At 35.6% G+C, this 19,868-nt stretch overlaps 1 protein-coding gene across 24 annotated transcripts in view; it reads right to left on the minus strand.

Moving 5' to 3' along the window:
* Window positions 1–19,868, minus strand: part of EYA4 (EYA transcriptional coactivator and phosphatase 4) — a 245,583-nt gene that overhangs the window by 134,272 nt on the left and 91,443 nt on the right. For 15 of the 24 annotated variants that reach the window (XM_025209218.1, XM_025209210.1, XM_025209214.1 and 12 more), the window contains exon 3: window positions 2,409–2,538. The exons of 4 other annotated variants lie outside the window; for them this stretch is intronic. In XM_025209218.1, the coding sequence (XP_025065003.1) occupies window positions 2,409–2,538 (130 nt within the window). Of the gene's footprint in view, window positions 1–2,408; window positions 2,539–7,096; window positions 7,327–19,868 lie in introns of those variants that run through there. 5 more of the 24 variants (XM_025209221.1, XM_025209222.1, XM_025209226.1 and 2 more) reach the window with 3 other exon arrangements.

Consider the following 19,868-nt stretch of genomic DNA (forward strand, 5'->3'; position numbering starts at 1 on the left):
GGTCACCAGTTTTCTCATTCAAAAAAGCAGTATCTCATGGTCCATAGTGTTAAATGCTACAGAGAAGTCCAGGAGGATGAAAATGGATCTCTTTCTGCTATTCACTGACTGGAAAAGAGCATCTATAATTTCTATGAATGCAACTGCAGTTCCATGTCCTGGCCTGAGTTCAGACTGTGCAGAGTCTACAATGTTCATTTCAACTAAATGATCTTGCAGTGGCCTTTGCTAGCTTCTCATTCTAAACAGGAGGCTTCATACAGGATGACTGTGGGCCAGGACTCTCCATCCACCCCAGCATCTCAGCATTCATGAACCACCTGGTACCTTGAGGTATGTAGAAAAAACTTTTAAAGCTGTGTCTATGTCCAAATCATTGAATCTCTCCGAATCTCTTTGAATTGATTCTCAGGGCTCCAACTCAATTTGGAGAGATTAAAGGGTCTCCTGATTCGATTCGGATACGAAGATTCAGCTGCCAAATTGGGCCAAATCTCCAGCAAATGAAATCAGTAACCAAAGCTTTGCACAGCCCTAGTGTCTGTGATGCCACATACTGCATGACTGCGCTCATCTGGACGTGGCCCTTTAGGGTATCTGGGTTTTTCTAATGAGTGAATGCACTGAATGCTGGAAAGGCAGATTAGTTGCTGGCACTTAACCTTATTAATAATTGTCTGAAAAGGAAATCATTCCATTCCACCAGGATACATTCAACTCTCTCTAATGTATCACTAGTAAAACAGAAGTATGAAAGTAGGTGCATCTAAATGTGCAACTAGCATGCAGAAATAAACTCCAGTGCAGTTTTTGCCAGAGTTAACAGCTCCTGGGCACAGTGTATATGTATGCTCCTGGGATCACAGCAATTAGAGACAAGGCAGAATAGCTCTGGGCTGGCAGGGGACCAGGGGTTCAGCCCTGGCATCTGGGTGGCAGCATCGGCCAGAAGAGGGGCTGGCTGGTGCTAGGCCTGTAGGTGCTACAGTATGGGGGCCGCCTGCTGGCTAGGTCACCATCTACATGTGTGTTGCAGTGTACTGAATAACTCTGCCATAGGTCAGTACTTGGTCCCAGACAGTACTATCCTACAGTAGGATTAATTAATTTATTGTGCCCTAATACAGGCACATGAGTAGACAGTGATGCTTTAGTGCAGAGCTAATTAGTCTAGCAGTAAAGCACCTGAGTAGATGCACCCGATAGTATTAAAGATGTGACAGACTAAGACCACACTGGTTAGTGGCAGTTTATATATGTAGTAAAATGATAGTTCTTGCCCAAAAGAAAATTTGGTCTTGTGGGCCACTCTGACAAAGACTTATGCACAAACTTAACTTCAGTTGGAGAGCTCACATCATGCAAAGGTGTTTAAGGTGAATAAGCCTTTGTAGGATGGAGGCCTTGGTTAATGCCAAAGTGCAACAGGTGGACGAAACAAACAAGCAGGTTGGGAGGAGGATGGACAAGGTAATATGAGCATGTAATATGAATACAATTTAGCTCACCACCTGCCTACCCATTATCAGCCGGCAGAGTCCTGTAGGCATGCTGGCAGAAGTGAGTTTTAGGAAGGCGTGTGAAAGAGAGCAAGATAAAACAACAAAGCAACCCCTCATATCTGCAGCAGGCTTGCTCTTGCTGTAGAATAAAAGGTGCTTACTCAGAATGGTCCATATATATACTATTGGTATAGAGCTAGTTTTCAGACACTGCTGAATAGGTAATCAGCACCTCTGATAGAAGAATTTGGAGATGCTAATGTTTTTAAAACTGTAAGTTTGGAATTTCTTTATTTGTTGAAGTTTTCTCTCTGAAATGTCCTGTTACTTTGACAATTTTTTATTTTATTTTAAATACCAATAAATAATTTAGCTCTAACAACAGCCCTGGCTGAAGCATTTAGTATCTATTTACATTTTTGGACAGCGCACTATAAACATTCCATATAAAAGCTCCTACAAAATGTACACAAATTCTGTATTACAAATCAGTGGAGTTCAACACAGGAGAAAATATGAAAGTGATGGGAGAGGGTAATAAATATTTAGGAATCATATTCCATATTAGAAATTGCCAAGTAAATCGCCTGTACATTTGCAGCATACAGCTGTCCCTTTTCTTCAGTTTGATACATTTCTGTTCTTCCTCACTAGTGACACTAATTTGTTTAGTATTGTAGCAATAATTTCTAGCAGCTGTTGCCACATTAATAAACTACATCAGATAACTAAAAATGTCAACAAGCTACTTCAGTTAAATTAAACATCTTAAAATTTATCTGTTGGAAAGAGTAAATTGGTGGCTGAAATACGATAATAACTTTCTTAAGTCATGCACCTTGCTTTACTTATAAAAAAGCTAGAATTGTTAACAGTCACACTGAACTTTAACAAATAAAAGCTCACAAGAGAAATGGACCCAATCCAAAGACCTAATAGTATGCATCTGTACTGTCGGTCATTCAACAGATGCCGCTTCAATTTTCTCTTGACTCCTGGGACCTCTAGGACTTTATTGTAGGAGCAGAAATATCTACTGGGAAAGCAATTGTTTAAAAAAAAGATGTAGGTAGACTGCTTAATTAAGTAAAAGTGTCTGAATAATTTACGCATTTGCTACTGTGCCAAAGGCTCATTACAATACAAATTTAAATGTGTTTTCCAATAAATGCATAGGAAATCAAAATAAATATGCAAAGTTACATGCATGCATACTCTATGTAGTGAATGTTAAGTGATATATAGGCATACATGTTATATAGCAAGGATGTATATAATATATGCATGTATTATACAGTTAGGTAATTTGACTTAAGTTGTTACTCATGCAACTAAGAGTTACTAGTCTCATGCTCTGGAGATATTTACAACACAATTTTACATCCAGACAAAAATAAAATAAATATTATATAATAATGTCATAGATTGTCACACATCTCACTTTTTATGGAGGAATAAGCAAACAACTCAACTGACATGAATATTCCTAACATTACGAAAAATATAAAATCTATTTATATTATATATGAATACCAACATGCATGCATGTATATTAAAGTGATATTTAAACCCACAATCAAGAAGCACAATGCCATATTACTGTCCTTTTCCCTTTTACTTAGTACAGTTTTTGACATCAAAATTCATATCTGTATTTGCAGTATGGAATATGTAAATAAATATCAGACCATCGTCTAATGGCATATTTTTTCATTATTAGTCAACAGGGACTACATAAGAGGTAATACAGCACTTAAAATGCCACAGAAAAACCACAAGATGCCTTGATAGATCACATTTCAGCTCACATGTAAGTAGTTCTCTCATTCTTTTTCTTCCTTTCTTTTTTCCTTTTTTATACTTTTTTTCATTTGAAAATTTGCCTAGTTAGTTGCTTTACACTTCTAAGCCTAAAACTTTTGGCACATCCTTTTAACTGAAAATATGTTTACCTTTAAAAAGTGTTCTACCCACATTTTAAATTTACAAAAAGCAATTAATGTAGCCGTTTTTTCCCCAAATAATTCCATTTTGACACTTTTTTTTCAAGCCTACTGTAGATTCTTTGACAAAAAAAGCAATTACTTTGAATAAGGAGGCTTTCCAATTTATTTTGGACTGCTTTGCATACATAACTAGCATTAGTTAAAGAAAACTACCTCAGTTAGAAGAATGTGAACACAACAGCTCCGATTCTCTAACTCTGAAAGCATGTAAAACAAAAACAAAAATATAACAATTTAATATTAAAGGATGAGTCATACAGTCAAAAGTTAACTGTCAGAAGCAATGATAACATATATCGCCACTCATTGGCATTACTTTCTTCCACAGTCTTCTCAAGCATATCTGATTGCTTCAGAAAAATAAACATAGCATTCACTCAGGCTCATCCCTTAAACACAGAGAAGCCTTTTCCTCTTTTCATACTTAACTTGCAAAGTCCTCTACATCTTTCTTTTTTCCTGCATGAGATACTGGAATGCTCTGGCCACAAGGTTAAGAAAGATTCCCCCCATTTATCACAACCTGCCAAGCACAACAGGGTCACAATCCAAGCCAGAAATCTACCACTTAACTAATCCAGTTTCATCACAAGTAAGAAACTTCAAAGATTTCTGGCCACAGGCAAAAATTAGTTCTTATTTGCTTTAAAACTCAAGTATCAATCAAGTTAAACTGTGCTTCAGCGAAGCTAACAGTTTGAAAGATCTGAAATATATATACATTTGCTTCCTAGTCCTGACTCTAATTGAATGCAGAGGTAACCTGGTTAATCAAGAAAACTAGTAACTTTTTCAAAACAAATCAAGTGCAAAAAAAGACTAAAAAATATTTTTAAAACTTTTACCTTTTTTTTTATTTGATCAAAAACCAAATTTTCATATATCAAACACATATGTGCACACATGTACATATAAAATATAAAAATAAATTACCATTCTTTAGAGGAATCTTTTACAATTATTTTTGCATTCTAAATGTTTTTATTGCTAGATATATCAAATTACAAGCTCTCATTTCAAGACTAAGAATCCAATTTATAGATACTCCTAAAGTGTCCTAATTTGGTGACTCAGATAGGTTTTAATTTGACCAAAGAGAAATGTATTTTAACTTGTATATTTATTATGCTGTTTCAAGTTAGTTTCAGCTTAAAAAATAAGCCCTCTGAATTCCACTGTATTTGGATTTTGGCTAATATAGAACCTATTAATTAAACCAATATTTTTTTAAATAATTCACTCTATCCCTTTTTGGGAAAAAAAAGGATTTCACATTAAGCTTTATCAAAATCATGATGATAAGTCAAGACATGAATTTATAATTTTCTTACAAATTATTATGTATTCCATTAAACTCTCAAATTAAACTATTCTTAAATGTTACATTAAGTGAGAAAAAAATATAAAACATAGTTGTTATACATAAAGATCAAATATTCTAGCAAGGTACTATGGGAACATGAGAGTTTTGTTGTTGTTGTAGCCAACAACATTTTGGTAGTAGTTCAAAACAAAATTAAAATAAAAAATTATGTTCCATACACAATGTCCATACATTTTAATACATAGTGTAGTCATGCTGTCATTTACTATTTTATTTAAAAATACAGAAACAGAATATTATGATACAGCTGCAATATCAAATAACTAGCATTTATTAGCTATATTTAAAAATCTAAGTTGAAAACACAAATTAAATAATACTAAATATTTCAACTACCAATTTCAAGCACTCTGAAGTTTATTCTAATGCTAAGCAAATTTACATATACTTATTTGCAGAAAAAGCAGCAGAAAAAAGAAGGAACTTGCTTTATTAGCATAAAAATAAGATATATTTTAGAATTACACAGCTTTCGTATTAACTCATTCCATTTTACACAATGCTAGGATAACTTATGAAATCTCACTCAATATATACTTATGAACTCATTTGTTTTTTGTATTTCTTTAGCAGCTGCATTACCTTCTCTATATACACATACAATTTCCAGAAAGTTATATTTTAGATCAGCTGTTGGACATAATTGACATCGTACAGCAGTGATGTCACTTAATTTACAAATTCATTTGATGTGGGATAGTAAGTATTTTCATAAATTCAAACAAAATCATTCTTGGCTTTAAAGAAAGCTTCTTTGGAAGATACTTTGGCAAAATAAATAATTTTAAGCAAAGAATTTGGAACGCTATGTTGTATGTATATTTTTATGCTATGTTGTGTGTATATATATGTGTGTGTGTATATATATACACATTTAGCATTTTAATTTAGTTTAATTTAGAAGGTAAAAATCTAAAGGACAAGAAGGGGGTGAGGCAGTTAAAAGTTATTCAACTGAAATGTATTTCAGAAAATAGTGAGCAATCTAAGAAAAGAAACATGTAATTGGATACTGCTGCTTGCTGTTCACCAGACCCTAGAAACTAAATTGAAGAACTTATTGGCTATAATAATTTATCATACCTTTCTTCAAAACAGGTTCCCTAAACAAAATAGCTCCCTGTAGCAGTAAATCAATTTTCACAGATGGACAGAACTAGGTTGCTTTTTTCCCCTGAACTTTGTTTCCTTTACTAGGATAATAAAACAGTACTCCTACAGCAAACCCCTTCTCAGTTCCCTTGAATGAAACAGACATTTAAGAAGCAGTAATCATTATGCCAACTCACATCATGGCCCCTAAAAGCAGCAGAGCAGCAGCTTTGCTGTACTCGCTTACAACTCTGACTTAAAGGTAAAAAAAAATGCATTTGGACACAATGTAGAGCAACATACTAGGGACCTATTTAAAACAGTAGTGTTTTACAATCTGTAGTCAATCATGTGCAAGAAAGTATTTACATAATTGCAAAGCATATAAAAAGTTCTGAAAGTTTTCACAGACCAATAAAATGACAATCAAATGTAAACTCCACTGTTCCCTCAAATGACAATTTAGGGAAGTTAAATGCTACCTTTTCTTCCAAAGACTAGCATTTATACTTTAATACAGTTCCTAAACAGATATCAAATCATAGAAGACACTTATTTATTTATTTAATGCCAACAACAATTATTTTTTTTCCATTTGGCAACTAATGAATTTTATGGACGAGGCTCTGAAAAATGATAATTGCACATCTAAACACCTGTCACAATATTTTAGCCATGAAGCGTCTCTTCTATAAAACAATCATTTGTTTCAAACTATTTTGAAATTTTATAAAGTATGAAACATAACATTAGTAACTAGTAAAGGCTAGTAACAGTATATTGTATCGGGAAACATTTATTTCCTACAGAACTGAAAAAATAATCCAATATGAAAATGAAATATAGTTATTTGGAGAGAGTACAAAAAGTAAATATTTGGAGGAATTCATAGATATGACCTACCTACCCAACTGCTAAACTCGGTCACTAGCACCCAATGTATTATTCCAGTAGTTTAAATCAACAAAACCACAGTTCAGAATTACAGAAAAGAAAATACCTCCTTTTCAGAATGAAATCTGATTCTGCAACTGGCACCCACTTGTTTTTCTCAATTTATCAGTAAACGACAGTATATCAATATCTCAAATTAAAAACCATCACAAGCTTACCTCATTTGCCTCTGAAAGCTGAAATGAATTCCCCAACTGTGTAAATTCACGCTCCAGAAACAGATACTAGTGTTATGTTTAGCGCCAATTAAATTCCACTGTACAGCATTTAAGGTGTGCCGCCAGAGTTTTAGGATCAGAAAGCTGCGTGCCAGTCAACAGTATTGTTTGAAATTCAGGAACTGCTAAGGACACTTTGTGTTCTTCCTTGAACTGTCACTGTGCCTCACTCCCTCCAGTTATTTAAGTTAACTAAGAAGAGATCTGGATAGTAAACAAGCTTGGCTCTGACCAATGGCTTTCCACACCCTTCTGTTTATAGTAAGATGACTTGCATTCAGAGGTCACCCCCATCAACAGCTCCTGTCTTTCAGTGGGTATCTAATGTGCTGCATTTATCCCAAGGCTCTTTTAATGAAACTACCTTCCTAGTCCCTGCTCGCCTGCTGTCACTGTGACACATCTGCTCTTTATTGTATGAAGTTCTTTTAAGTGTTATAATATATAGAAATGAAATAGTCTCCAAATGCTAAGCGATTTAGATTTTTTTTAAGGCTGTCATGTTTACCTTTGATTACAGCAAAACATTTTGAAAGGTTATAAAAGCTTTATGGTAGGCCAAGAAAAGGAAGTTTGCCAAGAAAATATTTATCTCATAAATAAAAGAAATTCAAATGCAAGGAGGATGAATTCCATTGTTTCATCTGGATTTAAACGCTTTTCAAAAACACTCCTCCTACGACTAGTGTATGTGTCTGTACTGGATAATATTTACTTGAATATGTTAACATGTTGGAAACAAGAGATGAGGAGTATCCTCAAGCTCTGCTCTAAAATGACAGAGCCAAGAAAAACAAGGGTCAAGAGCCAGGACCTCAACACAAACACCAAGTCTATTCCGCTCATACAGAATACACAAAATTGACTGCACTTTAAGAATTATGAAAATACAACAGTAACTATCAGTAGTTTTCATGTCTTAAGTACACAATGAACAGGAACTTGGTTGCTACTGCTTTGAGCTCCATTTAGTATTTTCCCCCTATATTTTTATTATCGTTGTCTGCTTTACACTTCCTCATGAACACAAAGACAGAAGCAAAGACTATTCTCAGTCCGCGCTTTACAGGCATTTAGTGTATTACAAGTTTCATGTTGCAACTGACATGTCTAAACAAGCTGGTTTTTTTTAAACATAAGCAAGAATGCTATATGCAAGCTCTTCTTTGGTGACTTGAAGGCATCATCTAAATTTTTTTTTGACAAACTCATTTCTGATTTCTACATTATGTGTTTTTACCTATTGCACTACCCCAAAGTTCAGTACTTCTTTATGCGGACACTTGAAACTGAAGATGGCACTCTCTCCCTGCATGAACATAACCAGGCTCACTGCTCAGAAATAGTCTTTGAGTGAAAGTTACACCTGCAGCACATTTTCGGCACCAGTTTTTGTCACCACTACAACATTTAAATGACAGATAGCAGCTTGGCTCTTTTAAAGCTAATAAAACATGATTGATGAACTGGGCTAGAAAGCTATGTCAGTTCAGATTAGGATATTTGTGCCATCATTTGACAGGTCCAACACTTTATTATTAGAAAGGATTGCCAGGATTGTAGGGGTCACTAATAAATACTTAGATCCAGAGACACATATATATTTTTTGGTACTTAAAACGCCTAATAAGAGTTTCTTGGGAATATAATTTGGATTTTTAGACAACTAATTGTATTTAAGAATACAGATCATTTCTTTAAACAGGTGCTTGTCAGCAGTGATTATCTCAAGTACTAAACACTCAAGTAATTCTCATTTTACTGTATTATGTGGCATAATAAAGGCCCACCCCTATGACAATGAAAACTCACCAAAGCATACATAAATTTTGGGGGAAAGCATAATCAGCTTTCCAATATTGTTGTAGACATTGGTATTAGACCGATCCCTGTTCTTAACTGCTATAACAACCAAAGTGTCACATGTGGAAGTTTAAGCATTAGCAAGTACATAAGGGTTTATTTCATTTTTAAAACTAAAAGCAAAGAAAAAACTACCACAGAAAATAAATTGAAAATGTAGAACAACATCCCAAGAAAATGCAGGAACACTGTGCTTTAAGAGTCAAGGATTTTACACAGGGCTTGCCATGGGACAGAATTCACCCCCTCCTCCCCCTGTTATCACACATGGAGCCACAGCGCAGTTACTTGCAGAAGCTACAGCACATGGCTCGTTAACAATCATGCCACAGCCTCCTGTACGCATGCATATGGTGGTTTTTGTCAGTGGCTCAGAATAGCGGCAGACACACTGGCTGCACCAAGTCCCTGACCCAAAGTTTCCCTGCATACTGTCACTTATTGTGCCACTACAGTACAGTGAAGAAGTAAAGTGTCATTCCTTCACAGATGAAACAAGGTGAGTCCATTCTTTTTAAGGCCTTGGATGTTGGAGGGAAGATTTGACATAATAGAATTTTAAAGGTTTTTTTATTATTGTTATTTTCTAAGCTAATGAGCTAATCACAGATAAAATTATAATAAATCAATCTCCTATGAAGTGCTTCTGCCAGAAGATATTCTGATGAGGGCACTAGTAAGAACAAAGTTTTCTTTCGTATATAATTTTAAAAAGCCAGTATCCCAAAGTTCACCTGAATTTAAATACCTGAAAACTCAAATTGATAAAAGAAACTAAATTCTAATGATGCATAAAAACCCTTTTCTTTTATGACAGGCTTAGGCCAGATATAGACATTACACTTTTACTAGTAAAAGTAATCAAAAATTGGTCTATACCTGTAACAGAACAGAAGTTCAGCACACACAGACTGGTTTAAAAATGGCTGAACCTGGTCAAAGATTTGTCCCCTCCAACAAAGGGTGAATGCATGTTCTATTCACTACTGATCTAAACTACGCCACTTACAGAAAACCGTATAACTTAGGTTGATTCCACCTCGGACTTTTTGAATCTCTGTATCTAGCTTTAGAGTTCCTCCCACTCCGTCAATTACAGCAAGAAAAAAAGAAAGAGAGAGAAAGAGAGAGAAACAAGTCATTTTAGAAAGGTACAAATCAACCTCTTGCCACTGTTAAAAAAGTATAGAATATTAAATTATTTTGATTCTCAACCTGCTTGTTTGGTTTAGGGTGATTGTAACTCAGATCTGACAAGAAAAGGGAAGGAAATTAAAAGAAATCAAGACAGTATCCTTCACAATGTACATTAGATCATAGCACTACATAATATGGCTAAGTACAGACATTATATATAAATGGGTATAAGTGAACGGAAGCTGGTCTAAACCTGTAACAGAACAGAAGTTTAGTGCACATTGACCAGTTTCAAAATGGCAGAAACCAGTCTAAGATAGATCTGGATGGATGTAATATCAGATTTAATCAGTTTAGGTTAAATCAGTCTATTGAACTTCTGTACCAGATAAGTCACAATCAGCTATTACATCCACGGCTCTGAAAATTATCAAATGGGAGATGGAGCAAGAAAATTATTTCTTTTTGAGAGAGCAAATGAAAAAACTTTGATGCTCTTAGCACTAGGAGACCAATATAAGGTAGGGATAGGGTGACTACATGGGAGAGTGGGAAATCGAGGACACTCCCCTCTCCTTGGCCCCCAAAGCCAGTGGCACTGCTATAGGCAAAGACAGGGCTGGGGCAGTGTGGTGTACTGGGCAGGCAGGCAGGCACCATGACACTCTGCACTGCTCCATCTCCCCACAGGACTGCACCCCGCACTCCTGTGTTTCTGGGACACTCATTTAAATTCTTACCAGTCAGCCAGGAACAGCCTCCAATATCTGGGACTGTCCTAGGTAAACTGGGATGTATAGTCGCGATAGGTATGGGCCACATGCTAGCCTTGCAAACGTGCATTTCACATTTAAGGAGTAAGAGGATAGAATTTGAGCATTCTTCTTTCAGGCTTCAGCAAAGTTTGAAATGTGTCTGAACAAAAGAAATGGCAGAATCAAGCTCACTTATTTCATCGTGAAGTTCGCAACAACAAGGGGAACTCTGTTACTGAAATATCCTACACAAAGGCCATGTCTACATGAGATGCTAGTGTACAGTAGTGGTGGGGGGCACTAACTGTGACACAATGCTACTGCACACTAGTAATGAGCTTTGAGACAGTAGCTCATTGCTACTGTGCAGTAATGCCAGTTACTGCACAGGCTCATTTAGTACTTGCATAGGACTTATGCAAGTACTAAATGACTGCAAAGTAAAAACTGCACAGCCTGCCACTTGTATAGATACAGCCAATGTGTAGCAAATTAATATTTTGCATTATTGTTTTTAAATGCCATCCACAAGCTGTAAACTGACCAGAATAGTTCACAGAAGTAAAGGTGCACTTGGCAAGGATTGAAGAAAGGGAATCTGAACCAGTCAACATTTTCATAAACTGAAATAAAGCACACTGTGAAACAAATCCTTTGGTACACTTTCATTATGCATTCACAGTAGCCTTGAAGGTGTCAGATCAGAACAAGTACAGGGACAGGGAGGTCCTTGATTTTTTTTTTTTAACCAAAGGCCTTTTCACACTGCTCTGGTAGAATAAAAGGGCCTTCAAGAAACTCAAAAGTAATTTTATAAAATATTTACAATCTCTTCATGGATCCCCATGGTGGGGCCAAAGCAGAGCAAAAGGGGGCCCCAGTGAAACTGAGAATCAGACCCTGAAGCTTGATCCAACCCAAATTGAAGAGTTTCTAACCTGATTTATAAGCTATTGCTAGAAGATCTAAAGGAATAAATAGATTTTTAAATGTGAATGTTTCTTTTCCTTGAAAAAGACTAGAAAATTTAAGGGGGAAAATCCCCTGAAAAATCTTGAGATGTTTGTTCTTGAGATTCTTTCCAGTTGTGAAAACTGAAAGAAGAAGCAAGGCCTACAAACCTAACTGGTCTTCATAATCCTTGGGAAATTATGCCACTCTCAAGATTTCCCTCCATGATTACATCCTAACTACACTTTGCCAAACATGAGTTAATTAAATAAACAGAGATCACTACTGATAGAATTATGCATATATTATGTGTACACCAATAGCCCCTAGAAGCTCCTGCATATATTTGCTTGGATTTCCTTGCAAGGGCAGCAGATACAAGATCTCAGTCATTTCCCACCACCATGCTTCTCTATAATTCTAACTGAATTGTGACCCCATTCAGAAATTACAGAGGGGGGATTGTCAGATCTGGGGAAAAGAGATAGCAAATTAGCAGTCAGTGCTCACTCCTTCCAAGTTCTTTATCACCATAGGGATACTCTTTTGCCTTAGAAACTTTCGCAGTTCACCTGGTTCTTACAAATGAGATTTCCAAAAGCACCTGTGAAGACTGAAGAGCTTCAGTCCACATTATTTTTAATAGTCGTCAGTGGACTTTGTGGTTATTTATAATTTCAAAGCAAATCAATGATGAAATGCAATCAAAATACTGAAACCCCCCAGCATTTTAAAATAATGAATTATATGCCCCGGAATCACAAAATTGGCTCTAAAAATCATGGGATTATAAAAACTAACAGCTGTGAAGACTTTTGACTAACTTTCTAAATAATTTCTGAATTTGTCCCCTTTCTCCAATTTGAGCCTGTACTACCATGAGGACTAAAAATTATAATGTTTAAAAATATAATTGCATAACTTAATGGGCTGGGTCTTTAAGATAAAAATAACAAGTATCATAAGAGTTGTGAAAAAAGTCAGAGTTGGTATCACTGCAGTGTTCTTCACCTTGACAAATTGAAATGAATACAAATCACAGTTTTTGCATTCATTTCAATGAAATCACAATATTCTTCAGAACACGCAAATTTACATTAGCTATCCAGATTGCATTTTGTAATGAATTGCTGTCATTTCACCTAAACTGACATTAATCCTGATTAATCATACTTGAAATAAGTATCAAGTTTCAAGAACCTGTTTTATGAAAACAGATTGCTTCTTCTAAAGAAAATAAGTTAAGAATTTTATAACTCAGATTTAGAGACAGTCAAGATAAAGATATAGAAAAATATACAATGCTAAACCACCAAAAAATTATTATGTGTTTACATTACCATTGTGTCCTAAACCTTGAGTCAAAATCAGGACGCCCTTTTGCTAAGTGAAAGCATGATCTCAGTACTGAAGAGTTCAAAATCTTTTTCTTCTATGTAGTTCACTTAGCACAATGCTTCTGCAATGTAGTCTAGGAGTTTTCTTTCCTAAAATGTCTCATCAAGATTAATGTCCCATTAAAACAATGCCTCCGGCAGTAAAGCAAAGTCCAGGATAATCAGATTCAGTCTCATCCACAGGGTTAGATTCACCTACTGAGCCACCATTCTTACTTGCTGCCACTTTCTGGGTCTCCCTTCCAGTAATGCCCAATTCTGACTCATACGAAATTTCAGAATAAAAATCATAGCATGATTTTGTGTGGCTGCTGATGTCACTCTAATTGAACCTAAAAAGAAAAATGTTCTTATCCATGAGTAAGTATTGAAACAGACTGTAAACAGTGTAATTAACTGTGAGGAGAATTTTAATTTTCAAAAAACAAAAACAAAAAAATAGTGGGGTGGAAGCTGAGGGAAGAGGAGAGTAAGTTTTTGACTTTGGGGTTTCTTGTGCACAGTCTGAAGTCTTAATCATTTTAATCATAAATGGTCCAAAATAAACTTTAATAAAAGTAGGATGTTAGATCTTGTGTCACAGATGTGTTCTTTTTTGAGTATATTAAAATCTCTCCACATAAACTCCTGCCATTTCCTCAGCTGCATACATTATTCTTTATTTCTTGTGCTCTTTGGTCTTTATAGGGTTGTTTTGATTGATTATACTCCATTATCATATCCCTCCAAAGATAAATATATTCAAACTTGATCATATTGTCAGAAAACTCATAACCTCAAAGAGTTAGCATTGTAATTTTGAGGAACGATACACTGCATGCCTCATATGTGACAACGTTTCATGGTATCTTTCCTTGATGTGCTAAACTTAATTCAATTTTAGTTATGCCAGAGACCTCCAATATAACAATTAAAATACCTAACAGGAGCATGGAATATGCCAAGTCAGGAATCCACTAGAAACCTTCTAATTCTCTCCTATTTTGGCAAAAAAAATGTGCAAGAGGCCAACAAGGAATTGATCTGAGGCAATGGCCATAAGTCCAACATGAGTCAGAGCCCGAGTTCTCTAACTTACACTCTCAGGCAATGATTCCTAAAGGACAGTAACACAGCAAGGAGAACTGGGAGTGCTCAGATGCGCTCTGTCCCCGTTTGTAGCAGGACTACTCATACTTCTGACATATCCTCAAGAGCTGGACAGTGCAGGACCAACTCATCCGGCCTTACGTCATCAATGAGCTCTCAACTCTGTTCAGCCAAGGAATTCTCAGCTGGCCAAATTCAAGCTCCTTTGTGTTGCCTGAAAAGTGTAAAGGCGCCAGCTAAGGGAAAGAACTCTTTGAAATAAGGTTTTAATTTCTTCAGTGGCATTTAATTTGCATTTTTAGAGGGAGGTGAATTCATAATCCAGACAGCCTCAACTCGTATTGGCTGAGATGGCCAACTAGTTTCTTTCAGCTTTCCGTATAGATTCCTTTACAGTGGAACTTATTTTTAGTGACCACCCCAAGGAACTAACAAAAAAGAGTTTCTTAACTGAGGTGGCTTACTTAAGACAGACATGCAAATGGGACTCAATATGCTAAACTCATTTAATGATTCTGTTCTAGAGTTTACTTTAAAACGGCCTCCTGTACAGATTTAATTGTTTTTATTTAGATATTTTTCTTTTTTCATGTGACATTTCATTTCCAAAATACATGTACAGTAGATTTAATGGGCCTTGTTTTTGAATGCAAGGTTTCAGATCAATATAATTTATACCTTTATAAAAAATAACTAAAATATAGGAATATGAAAGAAACATGAAATGATAGGGGGTTGTACAGTAATTCCCTTAAACAAATCTAAAGAAAAAGCTATGCCTCTAAATGGCTTATCCTTAGCCTACTTTACCACTGAAGCAGAGAGTTAGCACTGTATAAAAGTATTGCGATGGAGCCTTAACTAAAAATTAATGCCATGCCTCATTCACACAATACAGCACAGTGAAAAAAAACCTGGCTCCTCCATGACCAGTGGTGGGCATTGAGAAAGATACCCTTTCTCTAGCTTAGCTGGGTCAGTTAACTGGCCCTTGATTGGAAACAGCTTCATGTCTGAATAGCCTTTTTCTTGTTTCTGATTTTTTATGCTGTGATGTAGAGGCATACAGTGAAACCTTCTCATAAAATGTCTTTAAAATTAGGGAAAAGGAGAGGTTAATAGACCACTGCTTTTTCATAAAGGGATATTTTTACAGCTCTTTCCACAGAATTATATTTATGTTTGAAGTTACCCATGCGTTAACAGATAAATCATATAATAAAACAGTTAGTGCTGAGAGCTTAAACTAAATATTGATCTCAATCTTTTTGGAAGATATTTTAAGTGACATGAGTAAGTAGCAAAAATCAAAAGATATCACAAAGTTATTAATAATATTGCAATTGTGGGACAAGTTCTATATATATTTTAAGCTTGACAAAAGTCTTATAGTGAAATTTTGTTCCTTGGAGATGTAGTTCACCAGTTTTTCTTCTTAGTGCTTACATTTTAACATTCTTTCTTGAACCTCATGAAATCTTTCTACTCAGTCCATGATGCTTCAAAAATGAGAACGTATCAAGCACTGTACTGCTTAAATGTATTTCTCCAAATAGACGTTCTTCGTCTTCATCAAAAGACTTGTGTGGAAGTTTCAGGGTTTTTTTCTTTGTTTATGTTGGCAGCTTTACCAGTGGGAATTACAAAGAATTTTACAGCCTGGCAAAGGGAGGAAGTGACATCTCTATATCCCTAAATTATCCAGCTTTCAGCAACTTGCTACTTTTCCTGCTATGTGACACTACATTCCTTTATTATTTTTTTCTAGCGACAACCTAACGCTCAGCTAAAATATAATCCTCCCTCTTTTTAACTTTGTAAAGGGCAACCTCTGATTTAAAGCTACTGTATTTTGGTTTATAACTAAGTTAAAAATCCTTTGCAAGACACAAAGCACTCAGGGGCACATTCTGTTCTCTGTTACTCTCATGCAAACTCATTAATTTCATTTCAGATGCATAGGCATAATCAAGAGCAGAATGTGGGTCTTGGCTCCCATGAATGGCCTTACTAAGAGAGTATTGTACTAAATGCACCACTTTCTGAACTCTGTGGGTAAGAAGTCAAAATGGCAAAGACTTTCAAATGATTAAAAGAGCATAATGTTATGTCTCTACATTGCCTATGTACAAGAATCTTATAGCACTTTGCATTCTAATTTAAAATGAGCTATGAAGCATAATGGTATTAAAATCCGCTTCTGAATACTTTACTCTTGATTACAGTAGTGTTAATTCAGTAAATTACATTATTGTTAACACATAATATGCCAGCAAAATTTGGCCCTTATTGCATATTTTACATAGTATTTCTATGTATAAAAAAAAAGTTTTGGTACAATGAGCCAAATTAATCTCTCGTTTATGCTGGTGCAATCCCATTGAAGTCATATAAGGCTACCATCCATGGGGTTACACTGTTGTAACTGAGAGCAGAATTTGGACCTGGATACGGATTTCAACATCACCCAACTAAAAAATATAGTATTTCAGAGGTTTTACCACAACTTCAAAGGTGGATCATCTTACAAGCCACTAGTGCCGGAGAGGAAACATTCTCCATCATCATAACCAATTTCTCAGCAACAGCACAAGCACAGGGGATTATGATTTAGTTTAAATAAGGACTAAGCTCTACTCCTGAATATATTTTGTGGAAATTTTAGAACAAGAAATGAGTTTTTATTTTGGTTTTTAAAAAAACACCATTTAGATTTATAGACTATAAAAAAGGGAAAAATTATAAATCATAACACTTCATAAAATAATTCAAAAGTTCTAATCAGGCAGTGTATAACTTTTTACTGCTTATAGCTAATGTCTGTAATAAAGTATTTCAAAATGGGAAATAAAAAAGCAATTCTTTTAAAAATCTATAAAATGTTTTTAGCCTATATGTATAGCTATCATGATAACATTTCCCTCTATGTGCTTTCTGCTCAGCAGCACAACTTGCATTACAGTTCTAATCATGGTGCTCAAAGGATGTTTTTCCAAGGCTTGTTAATCAATCAAACAGTGAAGTTTTGCACTATTAGGAATAAAATGTAGACCTGTTTTTGTGTGAAAGCAAGAGAAGTTTAGATACACACAAAATGAAAGAATTAAGAGGGAAGCCTAGTTACTTTTGCAGGTGAACAAAGTTTCTGTCCAAGCTGGAAACTAACTGCCAAGCCCTAATGGAATACAGACAAAAAACATTAATGGTATTTCCTTGTAGTAAGCCAAAAGATTTTTCTCAGCTTTGAAGGTAGTATTTTGATACCGGTCATTGGTCATACAAAATGAGTACAGATATTCTCTTTCTCTTTCTCCCCATTTCTCACATATGCACAACTATCTATCTACATTCTTTATACCCTCTTTGTAAGAAAAACATTGCAGATTCTTATTTTAATTTATGCGTTTTGATAGTAAAAATATATACAAATAAGACATATATAATATTTTACGCAAAGATGTATATATGTACCTAATTTTTCACATGTGAATAGTCATAACAAGTTTAATGGGATTATTCATATTCCATAAAGTTATGTGTGTAAGTTGCCATGGGAATGGGGTTTGAAACACCATTGTAGGTTTTTTCCTCATATTTCCAAAGAGTTATATTTTGTTTATCAAATTCACAAAATGTTATTGTTCTCAGAGCAAGAGAGTAACACGTGGTGATGTATTGTTAAAGATAAACTCTTCACTCCTCACATAAAAAGCTAGTAATCTGTAAAATGCACTCTGATGCTGCTGAAAAAACAGAAAAAAGCAACGTACTGGTCCATTTTAATGTAAACTTTCTAATGCATATATATGCAATGCAAATGTTTTCAGTTAGAGTTAAGCCTGAACAGTAGCACCAAGCCCAAACTTCACTGTTTGGACCTTTCTAACTTTCACTTTAACTTCACGGCTCTGGTGCAGTAAAATTCCTAAAGAAGAGGAAAAACCTGAAAAGGCAGGGGAGAGAAAGAAGGTATGAGGATAAATAAATTCCTTATATGTTGTTTCAAGAAAAACAAAGGAACATAAACAAGAGTCTGGGAAAGTGTTTGGAAATATTAATGAATAGCCGAGATATTCTAAGATACCTGGATGAAGAGGGAAAAGGTGCAGGGTACTGTTACTAATTTAAATCAGCAGTAAAGCAATATTATGTTATCTTTTACCATAGGTCAAATCTTGACTCACATGAAGTGTATGTGTAACTATGGGGCACCGGAATCACATATGAATTGGCTACATAACAACCAAAATTGAGCCTGTTTTGGTCCTGAGGTACATAGGCTGGGAAAGGAACTACCTAGGTTCTCATGAAAGAAGTGTACTAGATCATATGGGGTGCATGTACAATCAGCCAGCCCCTCTGCAGCACAGTGAGCTAATTTGGAGCAGCCCCGGGATGGCAGGCTGACCCCCCTGTGCCCCCAGGTCCCCACCAGCTGGGGCTGCTCCAACCCAGCAAATGAAGATCTGGCACCCAGGAGTAAAAAACTCTGGTGCAATATTCAACAGAATTTATTAATTTACCTTAATTTCACATGTAGATGTGCCCGTGGGGTTGTTACCTCTCAAACCAGCTAGCTATAGATCCTATTCACTATCTCTCTCTCTTGCTCTCTCTCTTTTTCTGTGCTAACCATTATAACCTGTCCAAGGAGGTGCTAGGGGAGAAAAGGGAGCCTTGACTTGGTCCCAAAAGTGTGTTTGGAAAAATTAAACATATACCATTGTAAAGTTTGACTGTGAGGGAGTAGGTGGGTTGAAAGTGTCAATGGAGAGTTCTCCTTCTTGCATCAACATCTATTTGAGAGGGAAGTAGAATACTTGGCAGTAGGGTGGAGAATTCTTTGCCCCAATGACTGAAAACTGCCCACTCAGTTTGGAAGGTATCAATAGGAGATCACTGACTTCAGCCTCCCTAGATGACTAATTAGAAATTGGCATACTGGTGCAGCTCTTTGGTCTGTAGTAGAGTGATCTATTTGTGAAAGTAGTCAGTTCCAGAAGCTCCAGAAATAAAGCATAGTTTCCAATGAAACAATCTGCATATACAGGAAATGTCATTTTATCCCCATCAGCCAGTAGCTTGGTCATGCCTGATGTATGTATGTCTACACCTCATTGAAAACAAGACATTTAATCCTATCTAATATTACTGTAGATGTTTTCATTATCCATGGCCAATTCTTTTTCCTACCAAGATTTTAGCCTCAGTGACATCTACTGGCAAGGGATTCTAAAAATTAATTACGCACTGATAGAAAAGTATTTCCTTTTATCTGTTTGAGATATGCCAATTCTCAAGATTATCCAATGACCCCTAGTTTTTTCATTATGATGTTTATAATTCTACTGTAACCACTTGTATTTACTTGTTTTCTAAACTAAAACCCCCCAATCTAATGTAATGCCTATATCACTTTTTAATTCCATCTTTGAATTTTCTCTGAATGTTAATCCCAGCACAGATTTTGTGCGAAACCGTATACATTAAATTATGAAATCTATACTCAGTGCATACAGT

This window comes from Alligator sinensis, unplaced genomic scaffold (assembly GCF_000455745.1).
Source record: "Alligator sinensis unplaced genomic scaffold, ASM45574v1 scaffold849_1, whole genome shotgun sequence".
Lineage (NCBI taxonomy): Eukaryota > Metazoa > Chordata > Crocodylia > Alligatoridae > Alligator > Alligator sinensis.